Below are 22,500 nucleotides of genomic sequence, written 5' to 3'. Positions count from 1 at the left end.
GACAGACAGACAGATAGATAGATAGATAGATAGATAGATAGATAGATAGATAGATAGATAGATAGATAGATAGATAGATAGATAGATAGATGTCAAGTCTCAGACGCACTTTATATTGCATCTCAATCAGGCAGTGAAGATCACTGATTTTAAACAATGCAGATCTGGCGAGTTTATAATGGCATGACAGTTCACCGAAAGCATCTGAACATGCTTATTCACAATCAAAAGTCCTCGTGCATAAGGAACCAAATTTAAGTTCCTAGCATTTTTAGAGTGTAAAAAAGGTGTGGTAAAAACAGAAAGAAAAAAAGTCATTTTTAGCAGACCATATAAAAAATATGTTAAATACACCATATAAAGTAACAGTAAAACAATAACATGCATGAGGCTTTTAATATCAGTTGTGGTTTAAATCATAAGGTGCTTTAAAGGGGATCTTGAAAGTAATAATCTGGCAGATAATCGAGGTGAGCAGATTAGTGACGCTTTATAGCTACAGTAATCCAGTCTGAAGGCCGAGCGGGGCTGTTTAACAACACACTCAGAGCAGTGCCAAGTGTGCCAGGTGCTGTAAAAACACCCAGCAGAGGCGCTTGCAAACACAATACACACCACAGGTGAAGAGCTTTACAATTACAGAAGACCAAACACATCCAGTACAATCAGAGCTGCTCATTCTCAGATATCAGACATGTGCTGCATCCCAATTCACACACACTATCCATGAGGGGTGGGATTGTGATGCCAGCTCAGCATCGTGATGTCTAACGGCCATCGCCCAACACTACTTCTCACATACTGTTTTGGAATTCTATGAATTCAGACATACTACTCAACTCGCATACTGTTTTTAGCGTACTATATAGTATGGAAGTATGTGATTTCGAGCACCGCCACGATGATTTAGATCATATTCAGACTAGACCAAGAAATGATTATGAAATTAAGAGTTGATGCAGAACCACTAGAGAATGAACTACGGTGCACTGATGAATCCTTTTTGTTCTTCTGCCCCTACTATTCATCATAAATAAAATTGGAAAATCGAATTAGTGAATTAGGCGGCACAGTGGCTCAGTAGCTATCACTATCGGCTCAGTGACTATCACTATTGCTTCAGCAAGGTCACTGGTTTGAGTCCTGGCTGGGTCAGTTGGCATTTCTGTGTGGAGTTTGCATGTTCTCCCCGTTTTGGTGTTGGTTTCCTCCGGGTGCTCCGGTTTTCCCTACAGTCGTTTGGAACTGTAGGGGAAACAGCTATAGATAAATTGAATAAACTAAATTGGCCAAAGTGCATGAGTGTGAATGAGTGTTTAACAGTATTGGGTTGCTACTGAAAGGGCATCTGCTGTGTAAAACATATGCTGGATAAGTTGGTGGTTCATTCCACTGTGGCGACCCCTGATGAATAAAGGGACTAAGCCAAAGGAAAATAAATATATAAATGAAGTTTTGTCATTAACTACTAAATCAATAGTTATGCAAACACATGAGGAGATTTCTCTGTATTAGAGACACACGAATGGCAGATTGACACACTGTTATATTGTCCTATTGTATACAATAGGAAAATATTTATAAAAGAAATGTGGAGGATGTGACAGGATGATTGACAGGGCACGTAACCAAGCAACAAAACAGTAAACTTAAAGAAGTCTGGTATGTCCCAAAGCTTGCACACTCTTCTGTTACACTCTCAAAAGTATGTCTTATTTTCAGTAAAAATACATACTTTTAGGGCGTAGTACAAGTAGGTGAAGTGGAATGTAGCACGTGTTTGGTTTTTAGAGCTGTTGCTGTGGAGATCTTTAGTGTTGACAAGTCAACAAGAACATCTTTCCAAGCAGTGAGCAGCATGCAATGACTGTGCTGCTAATGTTGTTAGCTAAATGTCAGATTCGATCTACATTCACAACAGTGTTACGTCTGTGATAAACTAATAAGCATGGCAGTACTTTGAATTTGTTCTGCATTCTTGTTCTACTGTTGCTATGGTTTCCTATTAAAGTGAAAACCAGTTTTGGAAATGAGCTTCCATTTAGAGCCAGGTAAAAAACAAAATACCGGACTGAGTACATGCGCACACGCACACCCACACTACTTCCATGGAAATGTTTGAGGATGGCAAGATGATACACACACAGCTGTAGGGAAAAAGTAAAAGGCAAAAGTAAAACAGTTTCTCTGGATTTATAACTATATGTGTTTGAGTATAAACAAAGTCCCTTAAAGGCTAGTCATTTCACTCGGCGGCCATCTTTGAAACGCCTCTCGGGCAGTAGGCTCGGGCATTCTGTTTGAGCGAGGATAGATCAAATTCTCCAAAATTACTTGCCAAGCTTACGATTAAATTTCATATTACGAATAACCAATAAAATTAAACAATAACTGTCTATTTAGTTTAATTTCTAAATGTTCGTATCACACAATATCTGCAAAAACTCACGTCTGGCAAAGACTATAGAATACACAAGACATGTCACTCGTATAATTTTAAATGGGGAAAAGTGTAACAGTCAATATGGCGAATGAAGCCCCGCCTTCTAGTAAAGGAGGCCAATCAGTGATCACTATATGGTGAATAATAAGGGTGTCACGATCCTCCAAATCCTCGATTCGATTACATTTTCGATTCTAAAGTCATGGTTCGATTCGATTTTTGATTGTGAATAATCAATTAATTAATAACGAATTAATTATTTGTAGCCTACCGTTTAAACTACCTGACTTGCATGGTCTTTGTTTTACCCATATACAAATCATACAGTAAATGAATAAAGGTAAGTTACACACATAATCACCACCTGTCAATCACTTTTTTCTGCGGGACTCGTGAATAGGCAGTGATCTGTGTTGTTTTAATGGCGTCGGTGAAAAAGGTGCACAACCAACAGGAACCAGCCAACAGTATCTGAGGTGTTCGCAAAAATGACTAAGTACTAGTGTGAAAGTAAAAGATTAAAGCAGTCTACTGACTCGCTGACTGCCTGGACCCACTGTCTCGGGCGCATGACTGTGTGTGCGTCTGTGTCTGTGTGTGGTCACGTGATGTGCGTTTTCAGCAGTAGTGAGGAAGGAGGGCTGCTCAGTAATGCTACACGCCAGTGTGGATGTGGATCGTTGTTGTTCTAAAATGCCATTTAAAAAGAAAGACATATTAGTGTAAACATGGCCTGAGTGTGTATTTTTCGTGAGCAGATTTGCAACGGGGGCGGGGCATCGCGATGCGCCCATCGTCTATCAGCCCAACCCTAATACGTACATAGCAGAGCTTGCAAACTGTTTTTTTTTTTTTCGACAACACGAACGTTGTCAACATAACTCACTGGAAATCCAAAATACTTCCACACCGGCGACTTCATTGAAAGAGGAGAGGGTTTAAGCTCTGTCGACGGGTCTCCTGCGTCTGCACAGGTTAACAAGCACTTCAACAAGCCTGTTTTTTTCCCGCTTTGCAAGCCAAGCTGACGTGACATAGGGGCATGGCAGCATCAACGATTCTATTATTTGATTCGATAATTGAAATTGAGCATAAATTTTTATCAATTTCGATTTAAAATTGAAATCGTGACACCCTTAGTGAATAAAGCCCGCCTTCTAGCACAGAGGCCAATCAGTGATTGCTATAAAATGACAATTTTCCTGGGGAGGGGCTTATCAAGGTCTTACTGCGTTTACTTAAAACACCCAGGCAGGTGTGTTGAGGCAAGTTAGAGCTAAACCCTGCAGGGCACCAGACCTCCAGGAAAGTGATTGGTGACCCCTGATCTAGACAGTATCCATCCATCTATCAATCCGAACAGTATCCATCAATTCATCTATCCATCTAGACAGTATCCATCCATCCATAAGCCTCTTTATCTCTATAGAATTTTAGTTTCTTACACAAATGCAGAAGCAGAATGCATTTTCTTTAGAAATGGCTGACACAAAACTGACATTTCGACACTGTGTCGAGATCCTAAACCGCAGATGTTTCGAAACACTGCTCCAAAACATTTTGAAACACCCAGGTCATGTAACTAAAGCAATTGAAAGGATCAATAACTACACAAACATTCAGAGATCTGCTGAATCTGCGTTTGGTTAAAAGGGTCAAAAACAAAATCACCATCTCCCGTAGCCTAGTGGACCAAACATGGGGATAATTCAACTGTGCTACGAGTGACCCGAAATTGAATGCCGCCTTGTACAAGCCTTCAGAAATTGTGACTTCCTGAATTCAAATCCAATTCATCTGCATGGCAGTCAAGTGCACTAACCACTCTACTAATTCACTTGATGTCTTGATGAACGTAGGGTATAACTCCTCAGTTCACATAACTGTTTCTTTGTTAAAGTTATTTAAAAGCAATACCTAAAAACTGACAGCTAGGTGTAACTGTAAAGATGAGTTTCGTAACATTTCGAAGCCTCAACACACTAGTTTTCTTGTATGAGCGTTACACTTCATGCAAATGTCAACAGGAGGAAACGGGTGAACACAATATGAATCCATCTGTGCCTCTTAAATAACTAACTGCAGTGTACACATACAAAGTCAGCTCTTATCTAGAGTTCAGTCAGAGTCCACTGACAACAGGAATAAAATATGCCTACTGGTGCCCAAAACAAGCTGGCAAATCTTGGCTTTGTGGACCACCATTTGACCTGGACTCACCTGAGTGCGCTGTAGCCCTGGCACACGCTGACACAGCACAAAACGCGCTCCTGGTTGGTACGGTTTTCTCCCAGGAACTTGCAGACAATGTTTCCCCCCAGGCTAAAGCCCACCACGATGAGCTTGGACTGGGGATATGTCTTTTTGATAAAGCCCACCATTGCTGCAAACTCCCATGTACAACCTGGTGAAAGAAGCAAACAAGTATTTTATACTTTTAGAAATTATATAACATTGAATAATAAAGCCAAAATTTAAACAAAAAACATAAAAAGATAAATAAGCCAATATAAAATAAATAAATGTTAAAAAAAATAAAAATACATCTCATTAAAAATATGCTTTCATTCAAAAAAATAAATAATATTAATAATAATCAAAAACAAATAAAAAACAAAGCAATATTAATAAATAAATAATCGTAATTAAAAATAAATAAATAAATGAACAAAATTAATAAAAATAAAAACTAGCAAAAATAAATAAATAAATATGAATAAATACACTTTAAAAAAAAATAATAAAAACAAACAATAATAAACAAAAACAGATAAAAAAAAACAAGCAAATAAAAATAAATAAATTTGTTTAAAAACATTTATTTATAAAAATAAACTAAAACTTAAACAAAAAACGAATAAAATTAAATAAGCAAATAAAATAGATAACTAAACACAAATAAAAATAAGCAAAAAAATATATATAAATATACTATAATTATTAAATATTAGCAAAAGTGTATAAAAATAATGACAATTCTAAAAAAAAAACATTTTTTATTAGATAAAATAAAAAATGATAAAATAAGATACATAATAAACTAAAGTGGTACAATAATGAAATTATAAAATACAAAATAAACAACCCACTAAAATATAAAGTGGTACAAGAAGATTAAAAAAAAGAATAAAATAAAATAAATAAAAATGTTAATAAAGTATTTAATAAAGGTTGAAAAATATATTGTAAAGGCAATACATTAAAACAAAAATGTAAAGTACAATGTAAACATAAAACAACACAGGTAAAGCATTGACAGCTAGATCTGTCCAAACAAAACAACATTTCTTAACTGGCCTAAAAAACAAAGCACGCATGCACGCAGGCTAAAACTGGTTATTTCTGTATTCCAGTTCACACCAGTAAAATCACTCTACTGATAAAGAGTTTACTGGACAAACACATTTGTTGTCATAATCTAAAATAATAAAAGCATCGGGTACCGTAAGTGAACATGCGAGGAGAGGTGAGCTCAATGTTCGGCAAGGCCCCAAGGTGATTGAGCACAGCACAGCGGTAGCCCTGTTTCTGTGAATGATCCACAAACGTGCGGATGTAGTGCTTCTCACTGTGGTTCCCGATGCCAGGACAAATGACCATAGTGACGTCCTCTGTCAAACACAAAACATAAGAGCGTTCATTACGGAAAACACGGTTGAAGTCAGAATTATTAGCTCTCCAGATTTATAAGCTCAATAATATTTGTTCCTTTTCTCGCTCTCTCTCATTCTCAATTATTCGCAGTTGCACCAGATTATGGAGGATAATGATTGATGCTTGGATTGGCGGTGGCCGTATTTAAAACACCAGGGAACATGGATTCATCTGCTCCCTGCTCTCTTTCGATTCCCTTCTCGTTATTCTTTGTAGAGATGTTGCTTGAGTAATGAAAAGGAGTTATTGTTGCTGATGACTCTTATATAGCGTGTTGTGGGATGCCAATGTGTTGCATACTAAATGGAGAAACACAGTTTTCTGTCTCCCTATCTGGCTTGGAGCATGGTAGGGAGGTTTGGTGCCTTCTGTTAATTATTTTTCATTTTCTCCTGTGTTGTTAGTAGGGAGGTAAGTTTTCTGTACTTTAATTGTCTTTTTTATTTTCCAGGGAAGTTTTCTTTTATTTAGTTAGTTTGGTTTATAGTCATTTATTTTGGCTTAACTCAATAAATAATATTTTCTTGTTTGTGTTTTGGTTTGTATTTAGGGGAGAGTGTAGGGGCAGTGTGTTACGTTTATTTATTAATTTTTTTGATTAAGTAATATTTTTTTATTTTATTTGTTAAAATATTGCTTAAGGGAGCTAATAATATTGACCTTAAAATGTTTGTTAAAAGAAATCAAAAACCGATTTAATTTATCCGAAATAAAACAAATAAGACCTTTTCCAGAAACACAAATATTATAGGAAATACTGTGACAAATTCCTTGAAAAATCCAGCTTCCACCGGCTTCCTTGAAAAAGAAATGAAAATCCACAGGAGGGTAAATAATGTTGACTTGAACTGTAATCCACATGCAGAGAAATATATGCAAATAGATGCAGAGTTGTTCAGCATTATCAAGGTGTTTATCTTTTCTTTTCCGGTTAATGTGTGCCAGAATATTGGCACAGAGCAAACAAATGCAAAGTACATTATTTGCATACCATAATAAAATTTTTTAAAAATAATAAAGATAAAAAAATACAAAATAAACAACCCACTAAAATTAAATGAATTATATATATATATATATATATATATATATATATATATATATATATATATATATATATATATATATATATATATATATATATATATATATATATATATATATAAACACGCACACATTTTTTTTGACAAAAATATATATATACACTAGTAATAAAAAACAAATTCATTCATTCATTCATTTTCTTGTCGGCTTAATCCCTTTATTAATCCGAGGTCACTACAGCGGAATGAACCGCTAACTTATCCAGCACGTTTTTACGCAGCGGATGCCCTTCCAGCCGCAACCCATCTCTGGGAAACATCCACACACACATTCATACACTATGGACAATTTAGCCTTTCTTAATTTTATTATATTCTTAATAAAGATCTAAAAATAAAGACAATAAATGAAAAACAGAAACATAAAAGTTAAATATAAAAATAAAATAGAACAACAAATATAAAGAAAGGAAATACAATACAATGATAAAGATAAAATACATAATAAATAAGCCACTAAACAAATAAAATACAATAAAATATATATACACTGATAATAAGGCACTAATTCTAAAGTATTTTTAAAGTTCTAATAATAAAGAAAATAAATAAAAATAGAAAAATAAAAGTCAAACATAAAAATAAAAAAACACACCAAAAATTAAATAACAAAGATAAAACACAAAACAAACAAGCCGCTAAAATAAAAACAAATAAAATCTGTAAAAGGTTTATTCACGGTCACTTTACAATGTTTTGTATAATACTTAGCTCATTTTCTATGCAATATTTATATATGCTAGGGTGCAGTTTAAAAAATATCAGCCAAAATATTGACAATAGAACCAATGAGTTTCGATCGTCCTTTAATGTGCTTTTTTTTGTGCTTTGATATTTTTGTAAATAAAGCACAATATATAATATGTACTTTAGGTAAACCTATTGCCTATTAGCATAAGTGTATATGTGTATAGTGTATAGTGTATAGTAAAAAATAATAATATGAATAGCATTTTTAAACGAATAAAATATAAACAAAAAGATAAATATATTTAAAACTCTAAACCAGTGGTCGCCAAACTTGTTCCTGGAGGGCTGGTGTCCTGCAGATATTAGCTCCAACCCTAATCAAACACACCTAAACAAGCTAATTAGGGTCTTACTATGTATGCTTTAAAACATGCAGGCAGCCGTGTTGAGGCAAGTTTGAGCTAAACCCTGCAGGGACACTGGCCCTCCAGGATCGAGATTGATGACCCCTGCTCTAAACATTTTAGAGACATTCATTCATTTATTTTCTTTTTGGCTTAGTCCCTCTATTGATTCGGGGTCGCCACAGTGGAATGAACTGCCCGTTTTAGAGACAATATTACACATTTTTTGTTTCGCCATCAGAAATAGCTCCAGAAAAGCCGGAGTAAAACTTTAATATCTAAGTGTTTTAGAGCAGAAATGAGTTTTGCTCCTTAATGAATCTGCTTTTGAACAAATCTACTGAATCCATGATTTAATGATGCATTCATACTTTTGTTGATATTGCACAATATGCAAAGTATACTTTCTTAAAAACAAACCTGTCTTCATTTTGTGCAATCAATTGGTACTTTATCACAAATTGTTTATATGTCTATAACTGCAAATGAAACAAATTTCTAAAAAATAAATAAATCACTAAATATCCCGTTTAGCTCATAAGGTCAGAATGCAAAAATTCCAAAATTGCATGCAAATATTTTTCCACATGAGAACTGCTTTATTTAATATCTGTTCTTCAACAGAATGGTGAGCAAGCAAACTATTTAAATGTCATTTCACTGACAGTTCCTCCTTGAGCCATCATTGCTCAGGTTTCCACACAGGAGTGCAGTATTACCGTCCAGCTCAGACTGAATGGACTCAACTACACATCACTGACCTCCGGACTGATGATCCGCCAAGGGTTCGAAGAGGTCAAAAGTTGCAGTGGCTCCGTCCTGCATGGGCAGATATTTGCGCAGGCCGAACGGGTGCGGTGAACTGACCCGACCCAACTTTCCGTAGAGGGCTGTTTGCAGATGACCACTTTTACCCCATAGCAGAGGAGGAATGTACCTAGAATACAAAAAACAGACTTTATTTTACATAGTGATACATGAGGATTTGATTTTTAACCAAATTTTAAATTCAAATCCGTCTTCAACATTCAGAATTCAACATTTCATGTTCACATTCTGCAATTCCAGACTGAAAAAAAGGCCGACTCTAGAATTGGTCGCTAAAGGCCGACTCTAGAACTGGTCGCTAAAGGCCGACTCTAGAACTGGTCGCTAAAGGCCGACTCTAGAACTGGTCGCTAAAGGCCGACTCTAGAACTGGTCGCTAAAGGCCGACTCTAGAACTGGTCGCTAAAGGCCGACTCTAGAACTGGTCGCTAAAGGCCGACTCTAGAACTGGTCGCTAAAGGCCGACTCTAGAACTGGTCGCTAAAGGCCGACTCTAGAACTGGTCGCTAAAGGCCGATTCTAGAACTGGTCGCTAAAGGCCGACTCTAGAACTGGTCGCTAAAGGCCGACTCTAGAACTGGTCGCTAAAGGCCGACTCTAGAACTGGTCGCTAAAGGCCGACTCTAGAACTGGTCGCTAAAGGCCGACTCTAGAACTGGTCGCTAAAGGCCGACTCTAGAACTGGTCGCTAAAGGCCGACTCTAGAACTGGTCGCAAAAGGCCGACTCTAGAACTGGTCGCTAAAGGCCGACTCTAGAATTGGTCGCAAAAGGCCGACTCTAGAATTGGTCGCTAAAGGCCGACTCTAGAATTGGTCGCTAAAGGCCGACTCTAGAATTGGTCGCAAAAGGCCGACTCTAGAATTGGTCGCAAAAGGCAGACTCTAGAATTGGTCGCAAAAGGCCGACTCTAGAATTGGTCGCAAAAGGCCGACTCTAGAATTGGTCGCAAAAGGCCGACTCTAGAATTGGTCGCAAAAGGCCGACTCTAGAATTGGTTGCAAAGGTCGACCTTTAATTTGAAATTTAATTTGCAAGATTTTAGCAATAGAATCTGGCTGCAGATTTGCACCTTCAGGCTTGCACTCTCGGACTTGCACGCTTAGGCAACCGCGCTTCCTCTGCAAGTGACGTCATTAACAATCGCCACCTGTGGCCGCTTGCATGAAAGTCCTTAAGTAACTTAAGGGTGTCCCTGAGACTGGAAAATCTTAGGTAACAGATTTCATTAAGATTGTTGCAACAAACTTCTTATGTCACCCTTACGAAAGTGCCTTTTTTTGAAGCCTTTCACTGTAGTTTCTGGCAACATACACGACGGGCGCCACAGTTACTATAGTTACGTAGACAGATCGTAACAAACCACAAATGCTTTCCTTACAGCTTTGCAGTATTGTTACACATTATCTGTGCCTTTATCTTTCCATTTTAGCAAGTCGAGACGTTGCCTTATCGAGTCGGTCTCGACATTATGTGTGGAGGACCTATAAAACATTGCTGGGATCATGTAGAGACTTTTGAAGCTGCACTGAAACTGTGATTTCATATGGATGCACTTCTGCACAGACGTGCTAACTTAACACGTATATATTAGTTGACTTATTAAATTATAAGATATTTTGGTCAAGGGCTTTATGCAATTGAGCCCTGCACTCTCCGGCGACGTCACTTGCATTAACATCTACATTCTTGTTTGCAATCGTCCTGGGACGTGCTGAATACAGAATAGTTTCCCAAGTCTTTCTAGAATCATTGCTGTAAGTACATAATGTGTATCCGTTAGTTGTAATACTAAAACTCCTTCAAATGTTCAAAATAAAAACTAAAATTCAAATTTGCCTGGTGTTTTTTATTCATAACTGTGGAAGAATACTTTGTGTATCTATTTAGACCTGATAGTTCATATAAATAAATAATAAGCTTTGCTGGTATAAATGTTAATAGTAGCCTGCTTTGGTAAATTTACATTAAAGCATTATAATCATATGATGAATATTCAAACTGCTTTTCGGGGGGTGGGGGTTCTGTCATGATGTACAACTTGAGTACTTAGAATTATTTGACAACGTCCTCACTGTCAAAGCAAACAAACTGGAAACTTACTTTTGGTTAATGTTGATTTCAAGTGACGTGACAGGTGCAGGTGACGATTGTAAATGACGTCACTTGCATAGGAGGCCTGAGCATGCAAGCCTAAACGTGCAAGTGCAACTCTGCAGCCAGACACTTCTCGATTTTAGAGTCCGCCTTTGCAAGATTTAAAGTCTTACAAAGGACGACTTTAAATAGTCGCAAAGGCAGACTTTAAATGGCCGCAAAATCCGACTTTAAAAAGGTAGCAAATTCCAACATTAAATGTTGCAAATTCAGAGTTTAAATGTTGTAAAATCAAACTTTAAATGGTTGCAAAGACCAACTTCAAACCTTGTAGGTCTGACCTCATTTTGCACAATTCTGAGCTTATACAGAGGGACATTTCTCTCAGTCTGTCATTTACTTATCAAATATTAAACCATGTATTGTAATAATTCAGTCTTTCATCAAAATAAAGCTTTTATCAAAAGCAAAAAAACAAACAAACAAAAATCTAACCAGATTTTGTGACAAAGAAAGAAAACGTCCTTTAATGCAATTGTCAAGTTTCTAGGTTTAAGTTTCATCAAAATAAACATTACAGTTAGCCCATATTTTTCTGCTGATGATTGTAGAAATATGGGCTGATGCACTCATTTTTCATAGAGTTTCTGTTTGTTTCTGGGTCTGTATACTAACAGCGGGCAGTGGAATAGGTCACATTACCGCTGATATCGTGCCACATCACACAGGTGTGCCAACCCATGTTATGTAACAGTCCCGCCGGCTAATTAGCCTTTAAACAATCGCCCACTGATCCTTCACTGAAGTTATTCAGTCTGACAGTCTCACAGAAATAAACCATATAAAGCATGTATAAAGCAAAAATTTTTTAGGTGAAATGAGCTCATTAAGTGGATTTAAATCTTGCAAGTGGTACTCGCAAATAATGACATTTAATCTAGGAAAGTCTGAATTTAAGTCTAGCAAAGTTTGGATTTAAATGTGGCACATTCCGACTTTAAATCTAGCAAAGTCTGACTGTAAACATTACAATTGTGATTTTAAATCTCATAGTCTAACTTTAAGTCTCACAAAGACTTTATCCCCCGGTTTCACAAACAAGGTTTAAGGCTAGTCAAGATTAAATTGCATGTTTGAGCTGTATGAACTCAAAATAACTTGCGGTGAGAGGTCTTAAAATATGTCAGTGTCATATTTTATCACCAGGTGCACACCAGTAGTATATTTTTTTGAGGCCATTTTTATAAATGTGGCTTAAATAGCCTAATTTAACTAAGGCCTAGTCCTGGCTTAATCTAAGCCCTGTTTGTGAAACTGGGCCTATATCTAGCAAAGACCAACTTTAAATCTTGCAGGTCTGACTTCATTTTGCACAATTCTGAGCTTATACAGAGGGACATTTCCCTTAGTCTGTCATTTATTGAACAAATATTAAGTCATGGATTGTAATAATTCAATCAAAATAACGTTTTTATCAAAAGCAAAAACAAAAATCAAACCAGATTTTGAAAAAGAAAGAAAACGTCTTTTAATCCAATGGTTAAGATCATTGAATAACAAAAACATTATTTTTTGAAATGTTATATCATAACAAATATAGTTATCTCAATATTCAACAACAATCCCGTCACTTTTTTTTCCAGTTTTGTCCAGCACTAATATTTGATTCGTTACATTTCATTGTTTTGTTAACTTGGAACTTAGTTGCTTCGAGAGCTTAGAACGGGGTATCCCAACGTTCAGCTCGTTCAGAGCTCAGCTCAGACCCTAATCAAACACAATGCGGTCACACTAGAGTTTGAGCATGCGTTATTCTGTCGTGCGGCGCTGCGAAAAGGGGCGGGATTAGACAAGTTTATTAGACATTAAAAAAGGCGAGCGATTGCGCCATGTTTTAAATTTCTGTCCAGAGAGGTCATGTTTTGATCCTCGATTGGTCTCACAGAGTCTAGTGATGCAATTTCGCAGGTCAGAGTTCACCAAGCTTGAACTTTGCACCGCAGCAACCTGCGAAACTTGATGCATGACCCTACGTTTCCAGTCTGACGCATTCGCATACATATGAATAGAAGTCTTTGCTTGAACACCCCTAGCTTAAACATCAAAGACGTTCCATAGCATTTTATAATGCTAATACATCACTTCATCCCGTTTTTGCTTTGATGTTTGGCATCAAACCAATCAGCTATCATTCATTTCCACAAAACGAGCCTAAAAACACCAGTAAGCAAAGTCCACTATACACCTTCCACATCTCCCTTCACGCTGTCACTGCAATCTATCCACACCTCCTGAAGTATTACATAACACTCTCTCACCATATACAGCCCTCAACCAGACTCCGTTCTATCTGATCCTGCTTTAAATATCAGTTATGAGATGTAAGGAGTGTCTAATCTGTTCATGACACGGTCATATAAGTCTACAAGAGGATCAGCAGCAAACAAAGCTACAGCTAAACCATAAATAACATGCCATTTGAGGATAGTCGTTAGATAAATTAAGCAACACAAATGCTTTAAAAAATCTTGGGTTCATCTCAGGAATGTTGACAAGCAAGACTTTAGCGCTACTATTAACAACCGAACAGACTGGAAGGCTTGTTTTGTTCCCTGTATGTCTTTATTCTTGTCTCTCTATGTTGACTGAGCCGCAGTCATCCGCAAGCATAAAAGATTAAAAATAAATCCGCAAGAAAAGCATGCGGCGGCAGGACACGCCTAATAATGTCCCACAATGCACCAGTGCTTGACAAAATAAACTCTCAGATCCACTAACTGCGTATGCTCTACGGTGGTTGTTTTCTTAAAAGGCGTTTCGCTCCACAATCTTCTATGCAAACAAACATGGGGGGAAAATAGTGAATTGTACCACAGTGGAGAGATGGGGATAGGGGCGGACAATAGGGCTGTGTTTTTATCGATCGATCTCTCGGCCCTTAGTTTAGTAGCTGTACTGGAAAATAATGATTACATAACCAGCCTGGAGTCACTTTGGATTACAAAAGAAACACCCACCCGCACGGCCAAACAGTTATATGCGATGCACATCACAACTCCTGAGGTCAAAGTGTGGGAAAAGACATCCAGAAAACATAATTCGCATTTTAATTCTGCGCTTACAACAACAAAGTGAAGGATCACCATTAGGGCTGAGCAATGTATAGATCTGCAATAGTCACATCATAGCATCTGCAATGGGATTATAATTAGTTCAGAACACATGATCTGTGGAGTCACTGCAAAGTTGAACTGTAGTTTAATAGTGTTTTTAAGCGATTTTAAATCATTTGGGCACAAAAGAAATGCTTAAGTCTGCCTCTTCAACATAGATTACTTGAGTACTACTATTTAAACAATGAAAACTAGTATATGGTGTCATTTTACATGTGATTTTTGAATTTCTGTACTCCTCCAAAAAAACAAAAAACAAACCTTTTATTTTTAGGTGAAATGAGCTTTTTTCTTCTGTTTTCTTTTTGTTTTCATCTGTGCTTTAATTGCTTTGTTTTATTTTGTATAATTGGGAATCATTTTTGTATGTTTTATTTAGATGCACTTCCCTGCAAAAACATCCCAAATCAGTGTAAAATTATGTATTCTTTCCAAATAGAATGATCTTGCGAATTTATATTCATATTGCAATTTACACTCACCGGCCACTTTATTAGGTACACCTTACAAGCACCGAGGTGAACCCCTTTTGCCTTTAAAACTTTGCCTTAATCCTTCATGGCATAGATTCAACAAAGTACTGGAAATATTCCTCAGATTTTGGTCCATATTAACATGATAGCATCACACAGGTGCTGCAGATTTGTCGGCTGCACATCCATGATGCAAATCTCCCTTTCCACCACATTCCAAAGGTGCTCAATTGGATTAAGTTCTGGTGACTGTGGAGGCCATTTGAGTACAGTGAACTCACTGTGGTTATAAGGGGATGGACAAGGACAGCAGCAATACTTAGGTAGGCTGTGGCATTAACACGATGCTCAACTGGTACTAATGGGTCCAAAGTGTGCCAAGAAAATATCCCCCACACCATTACACCACCACCACCAGCTTGAACCGTTGATACAAGGACAGGATGGATTTATGCTTTCATGTTGTTGATGCCAAATTCTGACCTTACCACTGGTTATTTGAGTTACTGTTGCTTTTATATCGGCTCAAACCAGTCTGGCCATTCTTGTCTGGTATCAACAAGGCATTTGTGTCCATAGAACTGCTGCTTACTGAAAATGTTATGGTTTTCAGAGCATTCTCTGTAAACCCTAGAGATGGTTGTGCGTGAAATCACAGTCAGATCAGCAGTTTCTGAAATACTCAGACCAGCTTGTCTGGCACCAACAACCATGCCTTGTTCAAAATCACTTAAATCCTTTTTCTTCTCCATTCTGATGCTCGGTTTCAACTGCAGCAGATCATCTTGACCATGTCGACATGCATGGAGTTGCTGCCATGTGATAGGCTGATTAGAAATTTGCGTTAACAAGCAGTTGGACAAATGTACCTAATAAAGTGGTCAGTAAATGTATATCACAGAAAAACTAAATTTGCAAAATAATTTTTTTCCAATATCATGCAGTCATGATAACCATCATGAGAAACACCAATAAAGCATTGACAATAGCTTGATAAACCACCCAGTGTAGCGTGTTACAGACTAAACAGTAACACAAATATTTCGGCTGATGTCAATGGAAAGGCATGCTTTGTTTTGGCCTCAAAAGTAAACAGTGCAATAACCATATGCTGTCAGAGCTTTCAATAGATTTCTGAAGCAACACCTCACTGTTTGCACAATTATTTGTGAAGCAATTTAAACATGAAAAAACACAAGATTTTGCAAGTTTGTAAACTCTAAACAATTTCAGATGTGACTGAATAAAACATGCCGTTTATAGCACATTGTGCACATATTGTAAAGTTATATTAACAAATAAATCAATCTTAATGAGAGATCCTATTTACAGTCTTAAACTTTGTGTCTGAAAGCAGTTGTGTACGTTTGTGTTGTGGTAATGACACTTCCGGAAAGTGTGATTTCTGACAGCCTCAAACTTCATTTAAAAGTGTCTAAATTGCATATAAAGGTGATTCTAAATCTGTGTGTACATTAACATCTCCAAGATAAACCTTGTAATGTTTTTCAAACTTTAATAAAAAAGAAACTTGTTAAAAATTTTAATAAATTGGAGAAAAATAACAAAAATGTTATCATGTTATCCTTAAAATAACCATGGCTTTGACTTAAAATTGTGTCCACCTCCTGAAAAATCTCCATGAATCATTTTCAGTAAAAGAACAGTAAAAGAAAATGAAGCCCTCTATTAAAGGGCACCTACCCCGTTTTCAAGATTTAAGATGAGTCTTTTGAGTGTCCAAAATGTGTGTCTGTAAAGTTTCAGCTCAAAACACCCATTAGATTATTTATTATACCTTTTAGAACATTAGGGTTTTCTGCTCTGAACACTGTAGCTGTTTTTGTGGCCTGTGCCTTTAATGTAAATAAGTTAGTTCTCCCCATCCACGTCAGAGTGTGTCTTTTGTTGCATCAGATAAGCAACACAGTGACAGACATGAAGGAAACAGATCTAAAGTTTGTGAGAAATACTACAATAAGAACTCTCCCAATGATTATTTGATGTATTTGTTGTGGAGTTAATTCAAGCATGATGATGCAATGAAGAGTCACACAATGTCGTTCCCACGTTCACACACACACACACATATACACACACACCCACTGCGTGCATTTAAATGTGCACTGTTTTTGCATGCAAATGTGGCATGATACAGGTTAATATCCACTGCTGTAAAGATATCTGTTATGTTAATGTTCAAAATAAACCTGATTTAACGTCCACAAACAGGGATTGAAGTGTCTTCTTTTATAATTGTACTGACATGCGGCTGTGGTGATAAAGTAAAGACAGTAATCACTGTAATTCATTATGGACATGCACTGTTTTAAAAAGGTTTTAAACTTGTGAAGTTTATTCTTGATCACATTTGATGATGATTGATGATCACAGAGTGCTAAACTGATCTTTTAAACCTGTTTTTACACATCCTGTCTAGTTGATATGATTATACGCGTTACTATGGAGATAAATACACGGTACATTAAATAGAGTTAATACACGGCTGTTAATCAATTTTGTGGGCGGGGAAATAAAAAAAGAGAGACTTTTTGTCTTTACATTACTTCTATATGACTGTGGACCCACTATACCTACACACAGTCCTGTCCAAACAGTTTACAAAAATTATTTTCATCATATGTGCCCTTTAAAATGATCTTTTGTAATCTTATATACGCCAGAACTGTCAATATCAATTTCATGAATCCTAACTGGAAAAGGCATCAATTTCATTGAAGGGCAAAAAAAAAAAAAAAAAAAAATATATATATATATATACACACATATACATATACATACATATATATATATATATATATATATATATATATATATATATATATATATATATATATATATATATATATATATATATATATATATATATATATATATATATATACATACATATACACACACACCTTCCTGACCATACAGTTTTAGACGGTGGTGTACAGTTAAAGTCAAAATTATTAGCCCTCCTTTGAATTTTTTACCTTTTGCAAATATTTCCCAAAGGATTTTTACAGAGCAAGCAATTTTTCACAGTTTTGAATGGTCTACAAAACAAACCATCATTATACAACGACTTGCCTAATTACCCTAACCTGACCTAATTAACCTAGTTAAGCCTTTAAATGTCACTATAAGCTTAAGACTAGCATCTTGAAAGACATCTAGTAGAATATTATGTACTGTCATCATGGCAAAAAAAAAGAAATCCGTTATTAAAACTATTGTGTTTAGAAATGTGTTGAAAAAATCATTTCGTTAAACAGAAAATAGGGTAAGAAACATAAAAGGGGGCTAATAACTTAGGAGGGCTAATAATTCTGACTTCAACTCTGTTTATGCATGTGATTGAAGGCGCTCTGCATTAGTCTTTTGCAACCCTGTGCTAAAAGCAGCTTGAGTAGCGGCCTGTAATCTATTCTGAGTTGTGGTTTACTCAGTAGACAGCGTAACAGCAGTGAAATGATAATCTGAAGTGTCATACTCACTCTTTGGTCAGGATAGGACACGACTTTAGCAGGAAGTGGTTGAGTGTTGTATCCTGGAAAGTGAGGTCCGGTGGAGCTGTAGGACTTTTCAAGTTTAGACAGCGGACGATGACGTAGAGAACTGTGGCCACCGCTGCCAACTTCATGCCATCAAACATCGCCGGCATCTCCGGTGCCACCGTGTAAACCTCAGATTCGTGAGTGTTCATATTTGTGCTAAAAATAAATAACAAATAAATGACTGATGCAAATGTGTGAGAAAACTGCAATACAATTAAGCCTACAGAAGATTTAAACGCTGCACAAAAAAAAAAATATATATAAAAAAGATTTAAAAGTCATGACTACATACGTGTCTGTTATTTTAACGTATTTAATTACTATTAACTTATAATAATTAGTTAACCTGGGGTTCGTTCCTCGTACGTGGATTACTCAGTTAGCTGGATTTGGATTTTGACGATTTGACACGATCCAGGATCATTTAGTTCTTCAAAACTCATCCGAGACTTGTTGTCATAGCAACAGTTCTGGTAGCTCAAACCTACTTGGGAGCAGGTTCATTTCATATAAACCGGATTAGATGAGGTCATTTCAAGCAAAGATAATACTGAAAGTTTGTACCAAATGCTAATATTTTCTTACAGTAGTTATATACACTTGGGAAAATAGTAAATATATATATATATATATATTTTTTTTAAATAAAACTTATGCAATCTGCACTCCGAAATAACGTGTACATGCACAATATTCAAGTTAAGAAAAAAGGATAATAATTTATGCAGTCATGCACGTGTTTTGACCCCTATGCCGGTGATTTGTTGCTTGCAAAAGTTGCAGACACCTTTACCGATATCAAAATGCTTTTTTAATGCAGAATTAATTTATGCAGTTATTCCTTACCCCGATGAAAAAAACTTAAGTAGGCCTATAGGCTAATATAACGAAGAAAATCTTCTCTAAATGTAGAACTAAATACGCTGATATGCATTGAAAAACATGATGAAAACTCTTGACCAATGAAAGTGTAAAGCCTGCAGCTTACAACAAAAGTGGAAAGTTATTGCATGTCAAATTCAACAAACCGTTTACTGCTAATTTTATGTATTTTGCTCACATGGATAATTGAATATTAATCAGATGATGTCATTACGATGCTGTTCCGTCAGCCAATCGTTGCAATGCTGATCGTGATTTTGAGTATCGATCGATCTGTCCTTCACAACACATGCAGCGATCTCAGATCAGTTCATCCAGGTTTAAAGGGTCACGAAACACTAAAACACATTTTTTGAGCTGTTGACAGTCGTATATGTGTCCCACACTGCTAAAAACACTATTAGGACACCTATATTTCACTAAAAAGTGTAAATTGGTTGTTTTTGCGTTATTTCAATCAAATTCGTACTTCCTGTTTGAAACAAATTTTTGAAGCTGCGTCACGGTCATGAGATAATAGCGTGTATTCCAGCGTGCAGACTGGACGTCTGTGCCAGAGTGAGTCTTATTACGTCTTACAGTGTGATGCATTAATACATGAGTAAGGCTTGGTTCAAACCAATCAGCGCGCTCTATTGTGCAACTTCATTAATATTCATTACTTTCACAGTGTTTAGACGTCAGAGACACCACATTGTGTTGGCAAAACAAGCGTGAAGTGTTGCTTTTATAGTTTGCTGCAGTTAAGTTTTGTTTTCATTTTCTCTCTGTGAGAGCTCAGCTGGAGTCACGTGTGGATTAACAGTGTATGCGACGCTCGACAACAATAACTTACGTGTCTAAGGAGGATCACTGTTTACCTGAGAGCTGTACTCATCTGCAAACGATGAGATCCAGATTCACTTTAGTCTCCTCTTAATAAAGACGCGGCTCTAGTTGCTGGTGATTGTCCTGTCTCTACAGATTTGGTGCGACCAGTGCTCTTTGTTTATTCAGTTTGTTCGTATCGAACTAAGTTAACTATTGCACCGAGTGTAAACATGTTAGCACTACAACAAAACTTTAACCTCGTGTAGGATTTTCACCGCATTTAGTGACCGGAATAACACACGCGGCTTTCTGACGCTACCTGCCGAGTGCATCTAAGTTTCCGGGAAATGCTGAGTTTTTTTTTCTTTCATTCGCAGTGTGGTATCAAACATTGCATGAAAAATACACGCTTAGAGCAGTTCCTCGAATTAAATATTTCGTTTGTCGCGAGGGCCATGAATGAATTCCATGAATGAAAGACAGTTAAAGTCCACCATTTAATAATTTGGCAAATAATTCGACTACAGATGTCCATGTAAACACAGTCACTTTGTCCCCTCTCTCTCTCTGTGTGTGTGTGTGTGTGTGTGTGTGTGTGTGTGTGTGTGTGTGTGTGTGTGTGTGTGTGTTTTGACTCTGAAAGTCAGCGCGCCCAAATAGACACTCCCACACCATCCCACTTTTCTTCCTCCGACACTACCCCCTAAACAAAGCTTGACACGCCCACTTTTCTGACTTTTTCCAAAGTAGAGGTTTGAAAACACCCTGCTGAAACGAGGGGGTTTCATGGCCCTTTAAGGTCAGCCGCTTGGTTATGTTGTGTTAATAAATAATTTAGTTGGAGCACTTTGGCCATTGTTTATGTTATGCTGTCTTTGGATCACAATAAGTATTTAAATTAGGGAGCGTGACAATGCAATCAAATTTACTTTGTTTTGTGTCATATCATTTGATTTGAAATGACCTAATGCTGCACAATGGCGCAGTGGGTAGCACAATCGCCTCACAGCAAGAAGGTCGCTGGTTCAAGCCTTGGCTGGGTCAGTTGGCATTTCTGTGTGGGGTTTGCCCGTGTCTCGCATGGGTTTCTTCCGGGTGCACCGGTTTCACTCACAGTCCAAAGACGTGGTATAGATGAATTGGTTAAGCTAAATTGTCCGTAGTGCATGTGTGTGAATGAGTGTGTATGGATGGTTCCCAGTGATGGGTTGCAGCTGGAAGGGCATCCGCTAAGTAAAACAAATCCTGGAATGGCGGTTCATTACACTGTGGCGACCCCAAATTAACAAAGAGACTAAGCCGAAAAAAATTTATGAATGAAATTACTTAAGTTCACTCAACTTAAATTCAGCCTCAAGTAATTTTTTTTTTCTTTCTCACTGCATTTGATTAGTCATTCATAGTCAGCTAGTGTGCAATTTACTAAGCAAAACTAATATTAAATTGTTTTAAATTTGGTTTTGTAGTTTGGGCGTAAATAAATATTCATTGCTGTTTTTAATCGTTAAAGTTCATTTGAATGAATATGTAAAAATCAGTGGATTTTATCGATGCATTTATTGGGTTAAATGACTCATTTTTACTGTCATTCAATGTGTTTTTGGTCCTTGCCAATGCTTGTCACTTTAATTGAGCATGAGCTTCTGCATGCGGTATGAAAGCTCAAATCTGTTAACATGGAAGCCTAAGAAAACACGCGCTGCTCACACTTGCGGTGTGAAACTGGCTTTATCCTTTAGACTATCATTATTTTTTTGACGTTGTGCAGTTTAATTCACTGAATTTCTACAAAGTATGTTGTACGCCATAAACTCACAGACTTGTTGGTCAAATCCATAACGCATGTTTATTTTCCTCATCTAAAATACAAAACATGTTTACAGATTGATATTTTTCTGATCCCATAACTGTGTTTAGTAGTTTTGTAAAATATAAACAGGCGTTTTAATATAATGTTAACATATACGTTCTCAGTGAGTTTATGTTTTAAGATTTTACTGCAAATGTCACATCAATAAAGCAAGAATTGCTCATATGTTGCCTAGGAAGAATAGTTTGGAAAACCAGTCCCGTTTGAATAGGGCTAAACTGTGTAGGCACAATAAACAAACACAAACAGCGGCTAAAAAAAAAAAAACCTGACGGAGTCACTTACATTGTAGGTTAGATGAGTTTCTTGAATGTGATCCTGTATTTCCTGATGAAGACGGAGGATTTTATGGCTCACAGTGATCTGGTCAGTTCTCTAAGCAAGGAAATGAAAGAAGAGTGACGTGCATTAGAAACGATAAGAGCGGATAAGATTGATTACATGGACTCTCAGTGTCAAGTACCAAGCCCAGTGTTATTACTTAACAGCCAGGTGCCTGCATAATAAAGAG

General features: G+C 36.8%; 1 protein-coding gene across 2 annotated transcripts in view; it reads right to left on the bottom strand.

The window, feature by feature from the left end:
• The window catches only part of abhd2a (abhydrolase domain containing 2, acylglycerol lipase a), a 51,479-nt gene that overhangs the window by 13,461 nt on the left and 15,518 nt on the right, over window positions 1-22,500 (bottom strand). For both annotated transcript variants that reach the window (XM_073906338.1, NM_200914.1), the window contains 5 exon segments: window positions 22,275-22,364; window positions 18,368-18,583; window positions 9,056-9,231; window positions 5,887-6,054; window positions 4,664-4,847 (listed from right to left, as the gene is read on the bottom strand). In XM_073906338.1, coding sequence (XP_073762439.1) covers window positions 4,664-4,847; window positions 5,887-6,054; window positions 9,056-9,231; window positions 18,368-18,576 — 737 coding nt within the window. In that variant the 5' untranslated portion in view covers window positions 18,577-18,583; window positions 22,275-22,364.

Source organism: Danio rerio, chromosome 7 (assembly GCF_049306965.1).
Source record: "Danio rerio strain Tuebingen ecotype United States chromosome 7, GRCz12tu, whole genome shotgun sequence".
Lineage (NCBI taxonomy): Eukaryota > Metazoa > Chordata > Actinopteri > Cypriniformes > Danionidae > Danio > Danio rerio.
This window is presented reverse-complemented; position numbering and strand designations above follow the sequence as displayed.